The sequence below is a fragment of the Thalassophryne amazonica genome, chromosome 13 (assembly GCF_902500255.1).
Source record: "Thalassophryne amazonica chromosome 13, fThaAma1.1, whole genome shotgun sequence".
Taxonomy (NCBI): domain Eukaryota; kingdom Metazoa; phylum Chordata; class Actinopteri; order Batrachoidiformes; family Batrachoididae; genus Thalassophryne; species Thalassophryne amazonica.
Genome location: NC_047115.1, coordinates 37,639,093 through 37,664,174, shown reverse-complemented (window position 1 = coordinate 37,664,174; position 25,082 = coordinate 37,639,093). Strand labels below are relative to the sequence as shown.

The window sequence follows — 25,082 nt, the reverse complement described above, 5'->3', positions numbered from 1 at the left end:
TATGAAGACACAAAAACAAACCTGAGATACGTATTACAATCATACCTGGCAACATAGTTTGTTTTCAGTGCGCGTGCGTAGACTTCAGTCTGCTGGGTCGCTGCATTGATTTTGGTGAGTTTGGTAAAAATGTTGTTTTAATTGATATTATAGCACCAAACCAACCCTGAACAGGCGTCTGGATGACATTTAATGCTGCTAAATTTAACATTTATCTTAGCTATCTACCGTTTACACGGACGACCTACTTTTTCTGCGACATAAAAAATGTGTTCCAAAATGTCACGAACGCTAAAAAAAAATATTCAGAGCAATTTACAGGTTTTTAAATGTTGACACACGCGTTAAACATTGATATGGTTAAGCGTTTTTCAAATGTTATAACGTCGTTATACACAATTTGAAGCGTTTGGTTAGCTAGCCCATTGAAGCTTCTTATTAGCAATATGACTCAGCTCCTCCGTGTCCACGCTTAGCTCTGATTTTGCTTTTCAGTATCAAAGCCATTAAGTGAAATAACCCGTGCGATATCTTAAGAGATAATTTATATGCTATTTGAACTTTTTAAGGAGTTTAAGAAGGTTTGTTGGCGGAGACGATGTGGATTAAGTTGTTGTTTTCTTTGGTTTTGGCACTGATTTGCATGAACACGTCCAGCCGATGTTTATTTGTCAATATTTAATTCAGATATTGTCACTCACTGTTCATTTTGTGGTTTATTTACAGATGGTTTATTTAATTTCTTTTGGGCTTGTGAATCTGAAATTATTCTGGGGGTTGATATGTATCAATTTATATACATTAACGAGCCCGGTAGACTTTAAATTCTGTTTTTAAGATGTTTTATTTGGATTTGTCAGCTATGGAAATCCCATATTTTATTATAAAGCTTATTATTAGTCTATGGCAAACATAACATCATAATTTTTTTAGCTCATGGAGATGTGATAGTACCGGGCACTTGTGGGTGGAGTACAGTAGTAAATAACATGTTCTGCCTGGTGTTCAGGAATTGGTAGACCAACCACCTGTAAATTGAATCAAGCTCTTATTAATTTTCGGTCATCCTTGCAACATCCATGAACCATGGGATATGACCTAGGCAAAAACAAAGTTGTTTTTTCAAATGATCTAATGCACCAAAGTTCACCACAAAGTAATCAATTAATCTTCATGATGCACTCTTAGCGTTGTGATTTACAATATGGTGGTCTTTGTTGTTTTTGAGTTATTGCTTAAAGCTGGCTGAGGTGGCTTGACTGACCCACCCACTCATCTACATGTTTCCTGTCCATGCTATTGGCATCAAATGATTATACAAAGCTGATATTAGATCTTTACATCAACATTTAATCCCAATATTAAACTCAACTTTATATTCAGGGCTCCCAAAGAACTGAAAATAAGCATTTACATCAAACAGAGCAAAGTTTTTAAAACTTTAACTTAAAATAACATGTTGGATTCTATGTAAGATGTAAAGCAGCTTTATTCTATCTATAGGAAACAAGGTTTTGGCAAAGAACTGAATGAGCAGAACATGTTGGAAGCATCATGAATGACAAACAAGGAATAACTAAAGGAGAACTAGAACAGAAGCCACGAGCGCCGTTAACTGAATAAAGCTCAATTAAAATTTTGCTCCTTCACTCAGGGATTTGGCAGAAAGAATTCAGATTTCATGTCCATTTAGTGAAATCACCTTAGGTCACTGAAACTCAACAACAAATTAGAAGTTAAAGGTCACTGTGGCTCAGTCCCTGACTTAAATCAAGAAGATTGAGACAATGATTCAGATATACGAGGTCTCTTAGATAATAAACCGACCCTTTTATTTTATTTTTTTTTAACTATATGGATTTGAATGACATGCGATTACACCAATCATGCTTGAACCCTCGTGCGCATGCGTGAGTTTTTTCACGCGTGTCGGTGACGTCATTTCCCTGTGGGCAGGCCTTGAGTGAGATGTGGTCCCGCCCTCTCGGCTGAATTCCTTTGTTTCACACGCTGCTCGAGACGGCGCGCGTTGCTTTATCAAAATTTTTTCTGGACCTGTGAGGAATATCCGAGTGGACACTATTCGAGAAATTAAGATGGTTTTCTGTGAAAAGTTTAACGGCTGATGAGAGATTATGGGGTGTTTCTGTCGGTGTAAGGACTTCCCATGGAGCGGGACGTCCTGCAGCGCTTCCAGGCGCTGTCGTCGGCCTGTTTCGAGCTTAAAACATCCTAATTTAAGGCTTAATTCACCCAGGACATCGTGAGAGAACAGAGAAGATTCAGAAGAGGCCGGCATGAGGAATTTATGCGGACATTCCACTGTTTAAGGACATTTTTTTAATGAAAGACGTGCACGCAAATTCGCCGAGTCGTTTCCGTGACGACTCGGCAAATCTGTGTGCGCCGCGACAGGAAAAACACCTCCGTGTTGAAAACCATTTGTAGAATTCAGGCGGCTTTTAATGGCTTTCAACAAGTGAGTAACTGAGAAATTGTTTAACAGCTTGGGCATGTTCCAACTTGCCCGTTAAGATTTCCAACGGAGGTGTTTTTCCTGCCGCGACCCCCCGCGGTCGGGTCCAGCCCGACATGCGACTCTGCCCGCACGTTCTTTCATTACAAAATGACCGTTAACAATGGAATGTCCGAATAAACTCCTCATGCCGACTTCTTCTGAAAGTTCTCTGTTCTCTGACGACTTACTGCGTCAACAGAGCCTGAAATGTGGAAGTTTTCAACTTGAAACGGCGAGACGCTGCCGCCTCGAAGCGCAGATCGCCGTCAGGCGCCGTGGACCGTCCTTAAAGCGACACTACCAGACCAAAATCTCTCATCAGCCGTTAAAATTTTTACCGAAAATCACAGACATGACACAAAACTAAAGTCATTTCAAATGACAACTTTCTGGCTTTAAGAAACACTATAAGAAATTAGAAAAAAAATTGTGGCAGTCAGTAACGGTTACTTTTTTAGACCAAGCAGAGGGAAAAAAATATGGAATCACTCAATTCTGAGGAAAAAATTATGGAATCATGAAAAACAAAATGCTCCAACACATCACTAGTATTTTGTTGCACCACCTCTGGCTTTTATAACAGCTTGCAGTCTCTGAGGCATGGACTTAATGAGTGACAAACAGTACTCTTCATTAATCTGGCTCCAACTTTCTCTGATTGCTGATGCCAGATCAGCTTTGCAGGTTGGAGCCTTGTCATGGACCATTTTCTTCAACTTCCACCAAAGATTTTCAATTGGATTAAGATCCAGACTATTTGCAGGCCATGACATTGACCCTATGTGTCTTTTTGCAGGGAATGTTTTCACAGTTTTTGCTCTGGCAAGATACATTATCATCTTGAAAAATGATTTCATCATCCCCAAACATCCTTTCAATTGATGGAATAAGAAAAGTGTCCAAATATCAATGTAAACTTGTGCATTTATTGATGATGTAATGACAGCCATCTCCCCAGTGCCTTTACTTGACATGCAGCCCCATATCATCAATGACTGTGGAAATTTACATGTTCTCTTCAGGCAGTCATCTTTATAAATCTCATTGGAACGGCACCAAACAAAAGTTCCAGCATCATCACCTTGCCCAATGCAGATTTGAGATTCATCACTGAATTTGACTTTCATCCAGTCATCCACAGTCCATGATTGCTTTTCCTTAGCCCATTGTAACCTTGTTTTTTTCTGTTTAGGTGTTAATGATGGCTTTCATTTAGCTTTTCTGTATGTAAATCCCATTTCCTTTAGGCGGTTTCTTACAGTTCGGTCACAGACGTTGACTCCAGTTTCCTTCCATTCGTTCCTCATTTGTTTTGTTGTGCATTTTCGATTTTTGAGACATATTGCTTTAAGTTTTCTGTCTTGACGCTTTGATGTCTTCCTTGGTCTACCAGTATGTTTGCCTTTAACAACCTTCCCATGTTGTTTGTATTTGGTCCAGAGTTTAGACACATCTGACTGTGAACAACCAACATCTTTTGCAACATTGCGTGATGATTTACCCTCTTTTAAGAGTTTGATAATCCTCTCCTTTGTTTCAATTGACATCTCTCGTGTTGGAGCCATGATTCATGTCAGTCCACTTGGTGCAACAGCTCTCCAAGGTGTGATCACTCCTTTTTAGATGCAGACTAACGAGCAGATCTGATTTGATGCAGGTGTTAGTTTTGGGGATGAAAATTTACAGGGTGATTCCATAATTTTTTCCTCAGAATTGAGTGAGTCTATATTTTTTTCCCTCTGCTTGGTCTAAAAAAGTAACCGTTACTGACTGCTACAATTTTTTTTTTCCTGATTTCTTATAGTGTTTCTTCAAGCCAGAAAGTTGCCATTTGAAATGACTTTAGTTTTGTGTCATGTCTGTGATCTGCTTTTTTTCCACAAAATTAAACAACTAAATGAACATCCTCCGGGGCCGGTGATTCCATAACTTTTGCCGGGGTGTACCGTATTTTCTGCACCATAAGGCGCACCAGATTATAAGGCTCGCCCTCAATTAGCGGGTACTTAACCCTTACAAAACGTGCACGCTAAAACATATTGTCTACAAAAAAAAAAGTCACGGAAGCAAAACGGTGAGTTTATTTGAACTTTTTAACAACTTTGAACTACTGGTATTTAACAATATGGTACTCACATTATTTTTTATTATGGTTCTGATACAAATCCATCGAAGTCTTCATCTTCTGTGTCTGAATTGAACAGCTGGTCTTCTACCTGTGGCCACCTCGCTTTGTTTCTGCGGAAACTCCGTTTGGTCTTTTTAACTTGGCGCAGTTCATTTTCTTGTTTCCTCTCGCAGCTGCTCTATTCCCATGAACAACCGTGTAACTGATAACCTGCAGTTTGAATTGTGCTTCGTAAGCATGTCTCTTCGCTGGTGCCATTTTCGGGGGTCCTTAGACAAACAAATGTTGTTTTGCAGGATACCTGTAGTATACGGTAACTACCGGAGGAGTGGCAGAGGTAAGTGTACGGACTCACGGACTCTTCTCTGATTGGTTTATCGCTGCCAGGGTACGTACTCTACGCTGTTAGCGTACGTACTTTACGTATTACGTCCTTGTGTCAGCGGGAAATGGTCCGATATTCTGACGGTCAAAGACAATGTCGGTCGTTTTTACAGATTTTGGAATTCAGTGCACACATAAGGCGCACCGGATTATAGGGCGTACGGCCAATTTGTGTGAAAATTTAAGGCTTTTAGGTGCGCCTTATGGTGCTGAAAATACGGTAGATCTAAAATTAATAGTGTTTTATTGAATGTGTTTCAATTTAAACAGCAATATGATCCATTGCTAATGAAAATGTAAATGCATCATCCCAGTGATACTGTCAGTTGATGTTAAAAAAGAAAAATAACCCAAAAAAAGATATAGAGCCCCTAAAATAAAGATTCAAAACCTTCACCACGGTTGTCTTATAATTTAAGTAAGCGGTTTTTCACATTTCCGTCTCTTTCACACCAACAATGAGCATGTTTACATGACCATAGTAAACTGATAACTGTTAGTAATAGGATAACTAGTTATCTGATCTGATGTGTTTACATGAATTTCGGTAATGTGATAACTGGAAAAACCTGGTTTACATGGTTGCAGTTCATTCGTTGGATTTCTTTGGAAGTGAAGAAAGGAGAAAGGGCAGCTCTTGAAGAAAAAGACAGCTTTCTGTCTCTCTCTCTCTCTCAGCGAGGAGGATTGTGGAGTTAATGTCCTGGCACACAAACAGTGAGGAAATATGACATCATGCTTTTAGACCACAGGAAACTCCTCTCAACTCCAGGATATATGTCTATAAACCACATTAGTGTGCAGCGACCGATTATTTTAGTAATCGTGTATTCTATCGATTATTCTGGCGATTAATCAAGTAGTCAGAAAAAAGTACTTTTGCATTTTTAACAACATCAACAGTCCAGGGCTCTCCCTAAGCAATGGCACAATGTTGCTGCATCATCACAGAGATTGTCAAATTCAGTGTATCCCTTTCTGTTTTCCTGGATAATCATTTATTTTTTCACATCTTTACAAGTTTTGGCTCTTTCCTGGTGTCAGGACTCAGCCAAAGTCTTGACATTTTGCTGAAATGGTGATGGGATGTGGCTAGGTGTTTTGTTTTTCCCAACTTGTAAAATGTAACCATTTTAAGTTTTTTTTTTTTTTTTTTTTTTTTTTTTTTAAGGTTGGTTAACTGGGTCCCTGCGTGTTTTTTTTTTTGTTTGTTTTTTTAATCCCTCTTTCTCTGCGATTCAGCAGAAGCATTTCAGCTGAAGGTTGAACATGCAAGCCTCGCAGTCACTTTTTTGAATTAATATTATTTATTTTATTTTAGTTACCATGTTTGTGAAGTGTTGAGTGTTGCCCAAAAAAGTGAAAATTAAAAAGTGAAACACTCAGTGCGAGTCTGAGCAAGAGACAGAAAAAAGAGTGGACTTCTTCCAGAGACTGTTTGTTAGTGTGTCCGGGGACAGAGCTGTGTGAGGGTAATGCTGAGCCGCTCACACCAGGCAGAAAGAGGCAGCCACCGGCTGCTGTGCAAATAGCCACTCCCCACGTAGAGCTGAGAGCAGGCAACGGACGAAACGGTGTTTATTTTTGAGAAGAAACAGACAAACACACTGCTTCCCTTTAAATGCACAGTAAGCTATTTCAGATGATCAGCATGGACCGTTTTTCTACTAAAAGGCTTTATTTCACTCTGTGTGTCGCGTTGGAAAGCTGTAGCTATTGTGCTAATTTGATTAGCGCTTACACAGCTTATGCATGCTCCAGTCTTCTGTTTGTTTTTCTGGGGACGTTACAGCGCCACACACAGGCCTGTCATATGTTAAACGAAGCTTCATGGCACAGAATTTGCCTTGAACATTTTTTGTAATCGAATTGTTCAAGTTACTCGACTAATTGTTTCAGCCCTAAACCATATACAGCAGATTGCCAAGAAAGAAATTTGCTCTTTAGAATGCTGAAACAACAACACACAAGGGATATTGACGTGAACTAGCTAGTGAGCTGACTGTGTAGCTGTCTAGCTAGCTATCTGTGTGTGTGATTGAGTGAGAGTGTACGTAACGGCCCAGTCACACACCATACGACGATTCCTGAACGAAGGGAAAAAAGTAAAAAGTCAATTCGTTGTGAAAAGGTGGATGAACGAGCTTTATCACCGAATAGCCTGCGAACCAAGAGCGCAAAAGGGACGAAGGGGAACAAAATGAAACCGAAGCTAACGTTGATCTGGACGCTTTAAACGAAACGCGCCTGGAGCTACAGCTGGAGCAGTGTGTGTCTGCATCTCTATGAGTTCCAGGACTCGCCGCTGGGATGGAGCTCATAGCGCCTGAGTCCTGGAGAAACTGCAAACAGAAGCTGTAGAGATCTGTGTGCATGTCAGTGGATCCACCTGCTCTGGTTCCTCGTCCAGAACAAAAGAGAATAATCTCCTCATTGTCCGAATCCTCACTGTCTGACGACATGCTGCGTGTCTTCCTCCAACTAAAAAACAAAAACAAAAAATGCTGGTGTGTTGTAGTGACTGCTCTATCACTGTATTACGTTACTTAGCTATATATATTGATTTATAACAGAAAACTATCAAAAGGGGGAATAAATATACAGTAGTGTGCAGAATAATAGTAATGCTATGTGACTAAAAAGATTAATCCAGGTTTTGAGTATATTTCTTATTGTTACATGGGAAACAAGGTACCAGTAGATTCAGTAGATTCTCACAAATCCAACAAGACCAAGCATTCATGATATGCACACTCTTAAGGCTATGAAATTGGGCTATTAGTAAAAAGAAAGTAGAAAAGGGGGTGTTCACAATAATAGTAGTGTGGCATTCAGTCAGTGAGTTTGTCAATTTTGTGAAACAAACAGGTGTGAAGGTGTCCCCTATTTAAGGATGAAGCCAGCACCTGTTGAACATGCTTTTCTCTTTGAAAGCCTGAGGAAAATGGCGACGTTCAAGACATTCTTCAGAAGAACAGCGTAGTTTGATTAAAAGTTGATAGGAGAGGGGAAAACTTATACACAGGTGCAAAAAATTATAGGCTGTTCATCTACAATGATCTCCAATGCTTTAAAATGGACAAAAAACAGAGACGCGTTGAAGAAAACGGAAAACAACCATCAAAATGGATAGAAGAATAACCAGAATGGAAAAGGCTCACCCATTGATCAGCTCCAGGATGATCAAAGACAGTCTGGATTTACCTGTAAGTGCAGTGACAGTTAGAAGACGCCTGTGTGAAGCTAATTTATTTGCAAGAATCCCCCGATAAGTCCCTCTCTTAAATAAAAGACGTGCAGAAGAGGTTACAGTTTGCTAAAGAACACATCAACTGGCCTAAAGAGAAATGGAGGAATATTTTGTAGACTGATGAGAGTAAAATTGTTGTTTTTGGGTCCAAGGGCTGGAGACAGTTTGTGAGACGACCCCCAAACTCTGAATTCAAGTCACCGTTCACATTGAAGACAGTGAAGCATGGTGGTGCAAGCATCATGATATGGGCATGTTTCTCCTACTATGGTGTTGGGCCTATATATCGCATACCAGGTATCATGAATCAGTTTGGATATGTCGGAATACTTGAAGCAGTCATGTTGCCTTATGCTGAAGAGGACATGCCCTTAAAATGGGTGTTTCAACAAGACAATGACCCCAAGCACACTAGTACACGAGCAAAATCTTGGTTCCAAACAAACAAAATTAATGCCTCGCAGATGTGAAGAAATCATGAAAAACTGTGGTTATACAACTAAATACTAGTTTAGTGATTCACAGGATTGCTAAAAAAAAGCAGTTTGAATGTAATAGTTTTGAGTTTGTAGCGTCAAGAGCAGATGCTACTATTATTGTGAACACCCCCTTTTCTACTTTTTTTACTAATAGCCCAATTTCATAGCCTTAAGAGTGTGCATATCATGAATGCTTGGTCTTTAGTTTTCTCTGGGCCCCTCCCCAATCGGACCGGGAGTGACATGTTTAGCCGCATGTTCTCCTTGAATTGCTGGCTGTCTGAGTGGTGTCCAAAAAATGAGGTGGGCTTCATAGATAATTGGCAAAGCTTCTGGGGGAAACCTGGTCTTGTTAGGAGAGACGGCATCCATCCCACTTTGGATGGAGCAGCTCTCATTTCTAGAAATCTGGCCAATTTTCTTAAATCCTCCAAACCGTGACTATCCAGGGTTGGGACCAGGAAGCAGAGTTGTAGTCTTACACACCTCTCTGCAGCTTCTCTCCCCCTGCCATCCCCTCATTACCCCATCCCCGTAGAGACGGTGCCTGCTCCCAGACTACCAATAACCAGCAAAAATCTATTTAAGCATAAAAATTCAAAAAGAAAAAATAATAGCACCTTCAACTGCACCACAGACTAAAACAGTTAAATGTGGTCTATTAAACATTAGGTCTCTCTCTTCTAAGTCCCTGTTAGTAAATGATATAATAATTGATCAACATATTGATTTATTCTGCCTTACAGAAACCTGGTTACAGCAGGATGATTGTTAGTTTAAATGAGTCAACACCCCCGAGTCACACTAACTGCCAGAACGCTCGTAGCATGGGCCGAGGCGGAGGATTAGCAGCAATCTTCCATTCCAGCTTATTAATTAATCAAAAACCCAGACAGAGCTTTAATTCATTTGAAAGCTTGACTCTTAGTCTTGTCCATCCAAATTGGAAGTCCCAAAAACCAGTTTTATTTGTTGTTATCTATCGTCCTCCTGGTCGTTACTGTGAGTTTCTCTGTGAATTTTCAGAACTTTTGTCTGACTTAGTGCTTAGCTCAGATAAGATAATTATAGTGGGCGATTTTAAAATCCACACAGATGCTGAGAATGACAGCCTCAACACTGCATTTAATCTATTATTAGACTCAATTGGCTTTGCTCAAAATGTAAATGAGTCCACCCACCACTTTAATCATATCTTAGATCTTGTTCTGACTTATGGTATGGAAATTGAAGACTTAACAGTATTCCCTGAAAACTCCCTTCTGTCTGATCATTTCTTAATAACATTTACATTTACTCTGATGGACTACCCAGCAGTGGGGAATAAGTTTCATTACACTAGAAGTCTTTCAGAAAGCGCTGTAACTAGGTTTAAGGATATGTTTCCTTCTTTATGTTCCCTAATGCCATATACCAACACAGTGCAGCGTAGCTACCTAAACTCTGTAAGTGAGATAGAGTATCTCGTCAATAGTTTTACATCCTCATTGAAGACAACTTTGGATACTGTAGCTCCTCTGAAAAAGAGAGCTTTAAATCAGAAGTGCCTGACTCTGTGGTATAACTGACAAACTCGCAGCTTAAAGCAGATAACCCGTAAGTTGGAGAGGAAATGGCATCTCACTAATTTAGAAGATCTTCACTTAGCCTGGAAAAAGAGTCTGTTGCTCTATAAAAAAGCCCTCCGTAAAGCTAGGACATCTTACTACTCATCACTAATTGAAGAAAATAAGAACAACCCCAGGTTTCTTTTCAGCACTGTAGCCAGGCTGACAAAGAGTCAGAGCTCTATTGAGCCGAGTATTCCTTTAATTTTAACTAGTAATGACTTCATGACTTTCTTTGCTAATAAAATTTTAACTATTAGAGAAAAAATTACTCATAACCATCCCAAAGACGTATCGTTATCTTTGGCTGCTTTCAGTGATGCCGGTATTTGGTTAGACTCTTTCTCTCAGATTGTTCTGTCTGAGTTATTTTCATTAGTTACTTCATCCAAACCATCAACATGTCTATTAGACCCCATTCCTACCAGGCTGCTCAAGGAAGCCCTACCATTATTTAATGCTTCGATCTTAAATATGATCAATCTATCTTTATTAGTTGGCTATGTACCACAGGCTTTTAAGGTGGCAGTAATTAAACCATTACTTAAAAAGCCATCACTTGACCCAGCTATCTTAGCTAATTATAGGCCAATCTCCAACCTTCCTTTTCTCTCAAAAATTCTTGAAAGGGTAGTTGTTAAACAGCTAACTGATCATCTGCAGAGGAATGGTCTATTTGAAGAATTTCAGTCAGGTTTTAGAATTCATCATAGTAGGATTGTCTTACAGACATAAGGACATGGATGACCTCTAATTTCCTGCTTTTAAACTCAGATAAAACTGAAGTTATTGTACTTGGCCCCACAAATCTTAGAAACATGGTGTCTAACCAGATCCTTACTCTGGATGGCATTACCCTGACCTCTAGTAATACTGTGAGAAATCTTGGAGTCATTTTTGATCAGGATATGTCATTCAAAGCGCATATTAAACAAATATGTAAGACTGCTTTTTTGCATTTACGCAATATCTCTAAATTTAGAAAGGTCTTGTCTCAGAGTGATGCTGAAAAACTAATTCATGCATTTATTTCCTCTAGGCTGGACTATTGTAATTCATTATTATCAGGTTGTCCTAAAAGTTCCCTGAAAAGCCTTCAGTTAATTCAAAATGCTGCAGCTAGAGTACTGACGGGGACTAGAAGGAGAGAGCATATCTCACCCATATTGGCCTCTCTTCATTGGCTTCCTGTTAATTCTAGAATAGAATTTAAAATTCTTCTTCTTACTTATAAGGTTTTGAATAGTCATGTACCTTCTTATCTTAGGGACCTCATAGTACCATATCACCCCAATAGAGCGCTTTGCTCTCAGACTGCAGGCTTACTTGTAGTTCCTAGGGTTTGTAAGAGTAGAATGGGAGGCAGAGCCTTCAGCTTTCAGGCTCCTCTCCTGTGGAACCAGCTCCCAATTCGGATCAGGGAGACAGACACCCTCTCTACTTTTAAGATTAGGCTTAAAACTTTCCTTTTTGCTAAAGCTTATAGTTAGGGCTGGATCGGGTGACCCTGAACCATCCCTTAGTTATGCTGCTATAGACTTAGACTGCTGGGGGGTTCCCATAATGCATTGAGTGTTTCTTTCTCTTTTTGCTCTGTATGCACCACTCTGCATTTAATCATTAGTGATTGATCTCTGCTCCCCTCCACAGCATGTCTTTTTCCCGGTTCTCTCCCTCAGCCCCAACCAGTCCCAGCAGAAGACTGCCCCTCCCTGAGCCTGGTTCTGCTGGAGGTTTCTTCCTGTTAAATGGGAGTTTTTCCTTCCCACTGTTGCCAAGTGCTTGCTCACAGGGGGTCGTTTTGACCGTTGGGGTTTTTCCGTAATTATTGTATGGCTTTGCCTTACAATATAAAGCGCCTTGGGGCAACTGTTTGTTGTGATTTGGCGCTATATAAATAAAATTGATTTGATTTGATTCTTGTTGGATTTGTGAGAATCTACTGAATCAACTGGTACCTTGTGTCCCATATAGCAACAAGAAATATACTCAAAACCTGGATTAATCTTTTTAGTCACATAGCACTACTATTATTCTGAACACTACTGTAAGTGTAAAGATGACTGAATATATCAGAGCAGTAAATTGATCAGTCCATGTGAACGTGCATTGACTCTCCATTTGCGGTTATTTCCACCAGCTGCCACTGATCCACAACGTGAATTCTGCCTTCCAGAACAGCTCTTTGTATAATCATCTATCTGTTGCCACATGTATATAAGGGCTGGATTGTCATTCCTACACTCAAATTGTTATATTTAATAAAAAACAATAAGCGCACCTCGGAGCTGCCGCTGCGTTCAGTACTGTCAGAAATTACACAGCTTTTTTCTTGTTTCAAATTCAGCAGTTGTTGCAAAATAATGTATGCACACAAAAGATTAATTCTGGCTTATATAAGGTGCCTGAGCCCAGTGAAGCTGACCCCCACCCAGATAAAAAAATCCAAGCAAACAGACTGAGCTTGGCCTGTAATTTCCGATGGTACATGAACGCAGCGTCAGCAGCAGCGCTCAGAAACGGCTTCTGTACTGTGTGATAACATTCAGCTGGTCGAACGCAGTCAAACTAAACACTAATGTTACAAAAACTAAGCAAACGATAAAAAAATTCAAGAACAAGAGCAAAACGAAATATGGTGGTATTCATTCAAATGTTTCAACAGTTTAAAAATCCTGACAAAGTGCCAGCTCCAGGAACGAAGCTGTGTGAAGGTTAAACGATGCCAACGAAAGTCCAGATGTTGCTTCGTTTGGGCTTCGTTGCCCTTCGTTATGTGCCGTGTGACTGGGCCATAAGGGTAACAAGGGATCTCGGCCCAGGTGATAAATTGCCTCAGATTATCATCACATTACACCTATTGTAGCCTGGTTTGCAAAGTACAAAAGAGAAAAGGAAAGTGGCGGCTTCTGAAAAATTTCTCAGGAGGGCAATTTTTCTGAAAATGATTAATGCGACTCATTCAGTAAATACATTAAGCAAGACAATCATATCAATTTGTTGTTAGCTGATTAACTCATACATCGATACCTCCACTAGATGGCAGCGTACAACAGAAAGATTTCCCCTCTAGGTACATAATTTACAAGTGGAAAGTTATGGAAAAAAAAATTGCATCCAGGAACATTCACAAGTAAAATGTTAATAAAAATGAAGTGGCCCCACATTAAATTAACCCACTTTGTATTATTCACACTGGGAGCAACTGGGGATGAAGGACCTTGCCCAAGGGCCCTTAGTGATTTTCAGATGGAAATGTGCTGTATAGATTTGTGTGTGTGTGTGTAATATTCTCAGGTAAAATGAGATGATCTTGGTTATTTCTGTTACATATGTCACAGAGGTGTTAAACAAGCGTGACATAAATTCATCTTAAATTGGGAGAATGTCTGTGAAAACAATCATAGAATTGTGGGACTTTGGAGATGTTACATAAAAGGTCATTTTACACAATATGACCCCTTTAATAACTATCTTATTGGCTCCAAGACCATTTCATTTTTAAATCTGTTCGTGATTGAACATTAAGATCTGGATGAAAAGCCTCATGAATCAAACATTTTAATTCTGTTTTAAGCCTGTCTGAGCTCAGTATGGATGTTAATTAATTGTTGTTGAAGCCAAACATGTTGGTAAACTAACAAACTCCCACATTTGAGATAAAGCAATGATAATTATTAAAGCAAGTTAACTTTGGTATGAAATATTTAACATGTACTTTACCTCCATGTCTCTTTCAGCAGGAGGAAACATTAACGAGGCTGTCTTAACCACATAAACTACTTTACTTCCATGTCTCTTTCAGCAGGAGGAAACATTAACGAGGCTGTCTTAACCACATAAACTACTTTACCTCCATGTCCCTTTCAGCAGGAGGAAACATTAATGAGGCTGTCTTAACCACATAAACTACTTTACCTCCATGTCTCTTTCAGCAGGAGGAAACATTAACAAGGCTGTCTTAACCACATAAACTAACCTGTGCACTGTGGCTGCACTGATCGTGTGATTTTTCTTGCAGCCATTTAAAAAATTCAATACTTCTGATTTGGTGTTGTTTAACATGCAAAAAAGTGACCAAAGGCACAGCCGTCTAACCCAGTTATTGCTCTCAAAAAACAGACACCAATAGAATACAAGGCCTATAAAGGACTGACTTCTTTCTTCCTGCAGTACATATGGGAAAGAGCCATAACTGAAAACGCATGAAAGAAAATGTTTGAGAACCACAGGATTTATTCATTAATCATGAATAATCAAAAATACTTGTGTTTCTTTCTTGCAGTGAATTGATGAGGGTGTTAATGTGTAGTCAGAGCTTCACATTTTGCCCCAATGCTGACTCTTCTCAGGGGTTCGACAGCTTTGGGGTGGAGACTTTCCTCTGTTCTCCATCTGGGGGGTGTTACCCTGAACAGACAGCCTCCCACTACAGCCAGGTCCCCCTGTCTAAGAACCCAGACTGCTTTGTGTCATCAAAGTAAAGCTAAAGACAGTCCTGATCCAAACAAGCCCACATCAGGCAAGGAATATTTGATTCCCTACACAGTCATCCGCTGTTTGTCATCAACAAGTTAACAGATGTTTTCATGGGAAGAGTTATAAAGTTAATCTAAAGTTATATACCGTAATTCCAGTCAGCTGTGATAGATTTTTTTTTTCCCTTTGACCTTTTTAATTTTTAAATTATTCTTGTGGGTATAAAATAGGCTGTGTGTCTCAATTCAGGGGCTGCATCCTTCAAAGGCTGCGTTCTACGACGACCTGGGCTTCCAAAATCATGGAGGCCAAACCAACTGTTCTGAAATGAAACGATCTAGCACACGATACATTGTCTGATTGCGTTATTAGCTTATCCCGGCTCTATCCCCTGCCCCTTCACCTAGCAGCCTTGACAGCTTCACATGACCCCATTGAACTTGAACTTGAGCTTATTTAAACTTGAACTTTTTAAACTGATATACAAGACAATTCCACAGTGACATGTGTGACCAAAAAGGGGGTGAGCAGAAGCAAAGCTTATAAACGCCCACCCCATATATACGAGGTCTATTAGAAAAGTATCCGACCTTATTATTTTTTTCAAAAACCATATGGATTTGAATCACGTGTGATTACATCAGACATGCTTGAACCCTTGTAGGCATGCGAGAGTTTTTTTCACGCCTGTCGGTTACGTCATTCGCCTGTGGGCAGTCTTAGAGTGAGGAGTCGCCCACCCTCTCATCGATTTTTTCATTGTTTAGGAATGGCTCAGAGACTGCTGCTTTGTTTGATCAAAATTTTTTCAAAACTGTAAGGCACAACTGAGTGGACACCATTCGATAAATTCAGCTGGTTTTCGGTAAAAATTTTAACGGCTGATGAGAGATTTTGGTCTGTAAGTGTCGCTTTAAGGACGGCCCACGGTGCCTGACGGCGATCTGCGCTTCGAGGCGGCAGCGTCTCGCCGTTTCAAGTTGAAAACTTCCACATTTCAGGCTCTGTTGACCCAGGAAGTCGTCAGAGAACAGAGAACTTTCAGAAGAAGTTGGCATGAGGACTTTATTCGGACATTCCATTGTTAACTGACATTTTGTAATGAAAACGTGTGGGCAGAGTCGCATGTCGGGCCGGACCCGTCCGCGGGGGGTTACGACAGGAAAAACACCTCCGTTGGAAACCTTAACGGGCAAGTTGGAACATGCCCAAGCTGTTAAACAATTTCTCAGTTACTTACTTGTTGAAAGCCATCAAAAGCCGCCTGAATTTTACAAATGGTTTTCAACACGGAGGTGTTTTTCCTGTCGCGGCGCACACACATTCGATGAGTTGTCACGGAAACGACTCGGCGAATTTGCACGCACGTCTTTCATTACAAAATGTCCTTAAACAGTGGAATGTCCGCATAAAGTCCTCATGCCGGCCTCTTCTGAATCTTCTCTGTTCTCTCATGATGTCCTGGGTGAATTAAACCTTAAATTAGAATGTTTTCAGGTCGAAACAGGCCGACGACGGCGCCTGGAAGTGCTGCGCGATGTCCCGATCCGTGGGAAGTCCTTACACCGACAGAAACACCCCATAATCTCTCATCAGCCGTTAAACTTTTCACCGAAAACCAGCTTAATTTCTCGAATAGTGTCCACTCGGATATTCCTCACAGGTCCAGAAAAAAGTTTGATAAAGCAACGCGCGCCGTCTCGAGCAGCGTGTGAAACAAAGGAATTCAGCCGAGAGGGCGGGACCACATCTCACTCAAGGCCTGCCCACAGGGAAATGACGTAACCGACACGCGTGAAAAAACTCACGCATGCGTACGAGGGTTCAAGCATGATTGGTGTAATCGCACGTCATTCAAATCCATATAGTTTTTAAAAAAAAATAAAAAGGTAGGATACTTTTCTGATAGACCTCGTACATACATACATACATACATACATATATACACATTACCTACCCCCAGAGCAAGCACACAGGCAACAGTGGTAAGGAAAAACTCCCTCTGATGTATTGAGGAAGAAACCTCAAGCAGACCAGACTCTAAGGGGTGACCCTCTGCTTCGGCCATGATACGAACACATTTAACAACACAAACTCAAATCCCATTATCATAAACATATCAAGTGAACACCGTGTCTTCGTCTACATACATATTTACATACATATACAGTATACATGTATACACACACCAGCATACACCTACACATGCATACATAATTGCACACACACACACACACACACACATATATATATATATATATATATATATATATACACATACATACATACATACATAATTACACACACACACACACACACACATATATACACATATATACATATACACCTACACATACATACATACATACATAGATACACATATACATACATGCACATACACAAATGAATGATACTGTACAAGTTCACAATTACAACTGGCAACACAAAACTCATCGTACTTCATTAGATACATATCTTGAAAACATCATTTTTTTATATTGATTTTTAAACTGATTGATAATTGGACATCGTTTGAGTTCATCCATCAGGTTATTCCATAATCTAGGGCCACACATGGAGAGACAGAAACCTTTCCTGGTCATCCGAGCGCCAGCAATTTTAAAATGATACAAGCCCCGTAAATTATATTTTCCCGCTCTCTCAGTAAAATATTCTTGAATTCTAAATGGCACTTCTTTATTTTTCACTTTGTGAATTAATTGAACAGTCTTGAACGAAATCATATTAAGTTTTAATATTTGAGATTTAATGAACAATGGGTTGGTGTGGTCTCAATAACCTGCATCATGAATTGTCCTTAATGCTCTTTTTTGAAGAATGAATAATGGTTGCAATGTAGTTTTGTAATTGTTGCCCCAAACCTCAGTGCAATAAGTCAAGTAGGGTGCAACCAAAGAACAATAGAGAGTATGTAGTGCTCTGCAATCAAGAACATGCTTTACTTTATTTAATATTGCAATACTTTTTGATACCTTCATTTGAATATGCTGAATATGAGCTTTCCAATTAATTTTTTCATCAGTAATGACACCTAAAAACTTATTCTCTTTGACACGTTCTCTGTTTACCCCGTGTATATTTAACTGAATTTGTATGCCTTTTTTTTTAAATTTCCAAATAACATCAATTTAGTTTTAGACAAATTTAATGATAATTTGTTAATTGTGTGTGAACCCATTAGTTCAGTAGTGATTTTTCAAGGCTTATTTATACTTCTAAATATTATTTTTTATAATTATACACATGGAGCCCAAAATTGTGCTGCTTTTTTTTTTTAACGTTCCAACCATTTTGTCTTGGGGGAAAAAATTGAGCAATGACTCTTGGAATTATTTGAGCCATGAAGGATACACCTTTTGTGTCCTTTGGTTTCTGGGGAAGGAAATCTGCATTTGTTGGGTGAATTCCAAGGAACCTGTGAAAGGGGACAGCCTAGTTGTCCCACTATGACATGTGGTCTATGAATGCAATCTTAGAAGGATGTGTCCTATGAATTGGGACACCACCTTAGAATAGCTGATGGTGAGAAGAGGCTGTGTTACTGATAACAGGCACCATGCTTAAAGAATAAGGTGTGATGAAAAACCCAAGCAGAATTGCTGAGTCTTGATTCTCCTAAATATTTCAGGTGTCCTTATGTGAAAACTGCGAGTGAAATGCACAGAAACCTCAAGTATTTACATGTAGTCCAGCTCATATAGTGAGGTTTAAAGCAAACTACCCAGACTGTATTGCCAGTGTTGTTGTTATTATGTTGTTGCCTTTTTTGTACTGCAGTGTTGAGTTCCAGCCTGGAGGGGGCGCCATTAGGGATGTGGGCAATTGCCCTGGGCGCTGTTGGAGCAGCACTAGTTGGTGTTTTCATGGCCAACACTGATCTCTGTTTGCCGAAAGCTGCAGACGCTTCGCTGGAATTCCTTGAAAACGCTGATCTGCGTTCCAGCACCGACGGTACAATAAATGAAAAATACCATTAGTCCAATCATGAGGTTGTTTTACTATAAAGCATAGTAGAGTTTACCCATGAGGAGGGGAATTATTACTTTCTGGTGTGTGCAGTAAATGAGGTTTTGTGTTGTATCTAAGGTATAGTTTTTTTTTAAAACCCACTGGTGATTTACTTTAGAGATTAGGTGACCATTCAAAGAACCTTTGCCACTGTCTTGATATGTTAAAAATATTGATATTTCATGTGGTCGTGAATGTAAATGATCACAGTTGATCTGTTTGGAACATGTGAGCCGTGGATTACTTGCAGAGTTTACATAAGTGTGATTTCATGTGAGTTGTTTTTAATGTGATGATTTTGATGCAGTTGCGGAAAAATCAATCTGAGTAGAAGAAATGCAGCTGCTCTGCGCTCAAACAGCCTGTTTAAAAAAACAAAACAACACAGCCTTGTGGAGAGACTGGAGTTCCTACTGTCGCTGTGCACTCATGCAACCTGTTACAGCCTTGTACAGACTATCCTCAGCACACTTCTGCAAAAAGAATCACGTTGAAAGCGATTGAAGACAAAGTGTCCATCGTCTCTTTCCTGTGTAGCCATGAGCCCACTGAACAAAGTGTTGCGCTTCAAGTGCATGCACAGCTGAGGTGGCTGAAAGTCCACAGCTCTCAAAAAATGACTAGTATTCCTGACAGTTTCTGATCTTCTGCTTGACAGGATCAGTGAGTAGGATGAATGCACTTATCTAGAAAGGGTTATAAATAAAAATTTTATTGTTAATTTCTCATCAGACAATTCGGTGTTTTGCAGTTGTGAATCTCGTGCCATCTTGTGGTCCGTGACTCACATAAGAGGTCAGTTTTAGCAGAGTTCCGGTTCAGGGCACAATGTAAACAAATCCATTAAAGTGTGGACAACAAGACAACATTGGGGCACGGCAGAAGTTCATCACAGGTGCTACACCTCCCTCTCAACTGGGGAGAACATGTTATCATCATAATTGCCTGTTAACCTGCTGGATCAACACCGTCCACATCCTCGTTAGCCATTGTTTGCATGCGCCGTGAGACACAGAAACTCTGCTGGCGCTGCGGGGGGAGCCAGGGGGTTATGGGAAATGTTAAAGTGCTGAATATAGACATCCTCACCTCCCGAGAAAAAGCAGTGGTGGCCAAGTGGTTATTACACTTGGTTTCAGTGTGGAAGGTTCTCGGTTCAAACTCCACCACTGCCACACTTCTCCATGTAATGTAAAGTGGCGTCAGGAAGGGCATCTGGCATAAAATGTGCAAAATCAACATGCAGACCCACCTTGGATCTGCTGTGGCGAACCTGAGTGAAGACAAGGAGCAGCCGAAGGGATGTACTTTTTATCTCTTGAGGGAAAAAAGAAGTTGAAATTATAAACTCAGATCAGTTTTGATCCCTTTTTTTTTTTTGGTACTTTTGATTTTGATAAAAGCTATTTTTTGTTCACCAATACTGTCCATATTGCAATTTAATACAACAATTACATATTTTATTTTAAAATATTCTGATAAACATTGGACAGCTTGTTTTGTTTGAGGGCCACAGACAAAAGTTCATTATTTTCATTACTTATTATTTTTAAAAATATAAAACAAAGTAGCCTTTGTCTTTTTTTTATGCTGATCTGAAAAATGATCACAAAACAAAACAAAACAAAAAAAAACGTATCTGATCCGAACCGTGGCTTTTGCGATCTGTGACACCTGTAATGTAAACCCTGGGACTGGCTCACGGTACTTAGATGTTGTTTTGCACATCATAGTTTTAGTAGATTGTTGTAATGTTCATTCTAAAACTGATAAAATTCTTTGGACTTGAGCCATTTTATCAGTAATCTCTCCGTTTGCATGTTTTAGAAACACTTTGTTTCCTGTTTGTCTACAGAAGGCAAGGTCATTAAAGCCAGGAGCCTGTGGGAGAGGAGCGGGGCTGTGGTCATGGCAGTCCGAAGACCTGGATGATTTTTGTGCAGAGAGGTGAAAACATCAAACATCAAAATTTAAATTACGTATACGAGTTCCATTTGCCTTGATGGGGTTTGTGTTTGTAGGAGGCCACTGAGCTGTCCTCTCTGAAGCCCCAGCTGGATGAGCTCGGGGTGCCTCTTGTCGCTGTGGTGAAAGAAAACGTTGGCACAGAGATCCAGGACTTCAAACTGCACTTTGCTGGAGAAGTCTACATTGATGAAAACGTAAGAAGTACTACAAGAGATGATTCACTCCTAAAATAATAATTAAAAAAAACTACAGACCATGTGCAGGTGGACTCTCAACCACCTGCATAATCTGAAAGCATTCATTAGTTACTGCAATAACATGTCCGTCCCACACATAGACTGGACAGACCCTGTGTGACGTCATCCACTAGTTTTCTATAGAGACCCAGAACAGCCGAAATGATCCCTTTCTGGGTGTCGCCGCCTGCACTGATTCACGATGAACTCATTAATGCATAAAAGGGTGGGGCTTGAGTGGTTCCATGTGTGACAGAAGATGCCTGAACACGCCCGTCTCTCTGAGTCCAAAGAACAAGATAATAGCTAACCTTGGTTTGGGTATTTATTAATTCATATTTTTGGGTACTGCATGGTGGTTCTTATAATGGTTTACTTTGGAGTGGACAGAAAAAGTTATCCGCCGCATATTTCCTCAATAATTATGGAATAATTCTGCACAGAGAAGTCAGAGTGCACAGTTTGGCTGCAGACAGACTGTGCACTCTGACTTCTCTTCTACTTTATATTTGTTCTTGTGCAGAGCTGCAGGGCTGTGCTCTGAGTTCTGTTATAGTTTATCTTTCCTCCTTTGAGCAAACTGTCCATAAGCAAATGTGGAGATGTCTGGAGTTCTACTTGATGTTGACATGTCCTGTCTCAGGACTTTAACTGTGATGAGAGTTTGAGCAGAGAACAAGGAACTAATGCCTGCAGCCAGACTTTTTTTTTTCTTTTAATTGTTCACATGTGCGTGCGTGAACGAATGTCCATGAGTGGACTAGAGATGTCCGGACTTTTTACTGGATATTTCTGGCAATCAGTCTGTGAGGAGGACTTTTATGGATTTTATTTAAACACATTTGTGAGAGAAGAAGCTGCAGCTGCTTCTCAGTGCGTCTCTTCACTAGACAACTCCACACAGAGAAGGAGCTGAGCTGCAGTCAGCATTTTTTTTTTTCTGTGGTCTTTTTTTTTTTCAGCATGTTTTTACTGCATTGAGTACACGGTATAAAAACAATCCTGTGTGATTTATACTACGGGAACAATGGAACACAGCAGGAATCATAAATTGGCTTCCGAGTCACGCCGGGTAACGCCTCTTTGCCCCGAGTTACGCCTCTTTGCCCCGACTTGCACTGGAACCACTTCCTTTCTGCGTCGAGCACAGGACGCCAAAAAAATTCAACAGGTTTAATTTTTCGGCGCCCGACTTGCTTCCTCCTTTGCACCCCTCGCACTGTTGTGGCGCCGAGCTGCATCGTCTCGGCACTGAGTTGCTTCCACGCGGCGGCGTCATAATGACGCATGGCGCAACTGGGAGCACCCCCGGTGTGAAAGGGGCTTAACACCGTTAGCATACAACATCAGATAAGATGAGAGTTTCATTCAGAATGAATATTGCAACAGGGACATCTTAAATGATCTATTAAGATATTTCACAGCACAGAAAGACAGATTATTCCAGGTATTTGTAATGAAATACAAACACAAAAGCGAGTAGCTCCGTTCAGGTCGGAGGAGTCAATGGACACAGTCACTGTCACTCAAAGCAACCACGCCCACAATTATACAGATTTGTAATTAAAACATCTTAAACTAAGAAGTTCACCCTTGTACAGTTGTCATGGAGGAGGAAACTAAAGCTGTTTTTTTGTACCAGGCTGTAAAGATGTTTTTTTTTTTGCTCTATATTTGGATGTTTTAAAATGGACTTCTATGGGAATGTGTTCTGTTTTGGAGCCAGCATCAAGTGGCCAGTCAAGGAACTGCACTTCCAGGTTGGGGTCAAAATGGGAGCTCGAATGTTGCCACTTGGTCCCACAGAGAACGAGAGCTGAAGCAGAAAGAATGTGTGTCACATGAATATCTTAAAAAGGTTCATTAGTTAATTTGCAAGTGAAGCCACAACCAGTTTGTAGATGCAGATGACAATATGAAGGAATTACAAAGGAATGAAAACACTTACAGTAACTACAGTTTGGGTCTGGAAAATTATGAGCAGCAAGAGTTTTGAATACGTATGTGGGGATAGAACGGATGAGATACTGTACAAAGCCTGTTTGTACTGGACCATAATTTTGTACTGGGTGGGGTGCTCATGTCCTGCGTCATAGGCGCAGTAACGGAATTATACTCAGCAAATTTTTAACGGTAAGTTAAAATATGGTCAGATTTTGCTGTCATTCTGATTCTGTGACTATGGAATTCACCTGACCTGACCTGACGGTACACTCACTTACATACTTTATCCACAAATATCTACCTGTTGCGGGCTGTTATAGTGAGTCTTGTTCTGAAGAAATATCCTGTTATTTTGGAACAAGAGTGACACCTGAGAGCAACTGTTTTATACACATGCAACTGTTTTAAGCAACATTTTGCAGTGTCCTTTTAACATGACCTTTGATTCTGGTCACTGACCTTTGGTCTTTTTGTCATAACCTATAATACTGTGTTTTTATGATGTCATAGGACAACAATGATAAGTTTTCTTTTGTGATAATCAAAATATTGACCCCCCTCCCCCTGCCTCCTTATCAGGATAGAATATTAGACTTTGCTAGATATAGACTAAGGACATAATTTTAGGTTATGATGTTTCCTTTTCAATGTTATCAAGGAAAAATGTTTCCTGTTATGATGTTGTGGGGCAAGAAGATTTTTTTCTTTATAGCATCAGAATGTTGGGTTTTTCTGTCATGGGCCAAAAAAGGCAGCATTATGGAGTCAGTGGGTCACAAGATTTCTGTCAGTCACTGTTAAAAGTACTGCATATGCAGCTCTGAAATGTTTAATTCTGATAAACGCAGGTGAGGACCACTGAACCTTCTATTTTTGAGTTGTACTGGGACATTTTTAAAGACGATTTCTTCGTATTCTTTGCTATATTTGTTTAAATAGGAATGGTGCCTTGTTCTGGCAGGCACCTGTGAAGTAGGACTTGTATTGGTATGCAATTTATAAGACCATTTTTTGTCAGTCACAGGGACCTGGTGGTGACTAAGGCCACTGTTGTATAATACGTATACGTATAATACAAAGTATTTATTTTTCCGGCATGTCACACTTACTCTCATTCTGACTCAAATTGAATTTTGTAGAAACAATTCTACGGGCCCCTGCAGAGGAAAATGGGAGGACTGGGGTTCCTCCGCCTTGGAGTTTGGCAGAACTTCCTGCGAGCCTGGAGGGCTGGTTTCCAAGGTAACATGAACGGCGAGGGTTTCATCCTTGGTGGAGTATTTGTCATTGGAGCTGGAGACCAGGTACACTAAAAATCCTTTGTCCGTATCAGCAATAAGCAAATTTATTTTAAAAGGGCCTTTTGTAGTTGAAGTACATGTTGTGTTTGCAGGGCATTATCCTCCAACACCATGAGAAGGAATTTGGTGATAAGACGGACCCTGCACTTGTTTTGGAGGCTGCTAGAAAAATTTTGCCAGTGAAATAGGTTTTACGGCTGATGGTTTTTGATGTTTCATCTATGTAGATTGCTGGATTTGAAAAAAATTCAAGAAACTGATTTAAAGAGCACTTAAAATGTATTTTAATGAGAACATATTCTATTTTTTTTTTTTTTTTTTTGCTACACAGTACATTCTGTTTACTCTCTTGTGTTCAGTTACTCAAATTTACGATTACTTGTAATTGCATTACTGTATTGGCCTGAATATGATTTCCCCCCTTAAAAGAACATCTGAGAAATATGGAGTCCTCTTATAATCACAGACTTTTACATGTCCAATATCTGCTGCATGAAGTGAAAGGTGTGCTCCTTTCTCAACAGCAGGTGAATACTGTCCTGGTCTTAGATACAATTCCCCCCTAAAAATCAGTCCACCCTGCCTTTCACTGCACATGCATCATCAGCCGCGGTTCACTGATTATCACCTCGTTTCTGCTTAAAACTGCACTCCAGTCATCATCAGTCTCAGAGCCAGATATCAGAAGCTTTTGTACAACAATCATTTCCACATAAATTCAACATTATTTCATCATAATAGATGGAGGAAGCGATCAGA

At 40.0% G+C, this 25,082-nt stretch overlaps 1 protein-coding gene across 4 annotated transcripts; it reads left to right on the top strand.

Annotated features, from left to right (window-relative positions):
* On the top strand, positions 1–24,978 carry selenou1a (selenoprotein U 1a). 4 transcript variants are annotated; one of them, XM_034184465.1, is made up of 7 exons: positions 1–114; positions 14,652–14,888; positions 18,644–18,817; positions 20,733–20,821; positions 20,896–21,036; positions 24,162–24,326; positions 24,416–24,978. In XM_034184465.1, exons 2-7 carry the CDS (start codon positions 14,702–14,704, stop codon positions 24,509–24,511), a joined length of 852 nt encoding a protein of 283 aa, XP_034040356.1. In that variant the 5' UTR covers positions 1–114; positions 14,652–14,701; the 3' UTR covers positions 24,512–24,978. The 4 variants fall into 4 exon arrangements, with proteins under 4 accessions (XP_034040356.1, XP_034040354.1, XP_034040357.1 ...); XM_034184463.1 differs by having other exon boundaries at positions 20,730–20,821; positions 24,416–24,976; XM_034184464.1 differs by lacking the exon at positions 1–114 and adding an exon at positions 9,228–9,231 and having other exon boundaries at positions 14,664–14,888; positions 20,730–20,821; positions 24,416–24,976.
* The last annotated feature ends 104 nt before the right edge of the window (positions 24,979–25,082 follow it).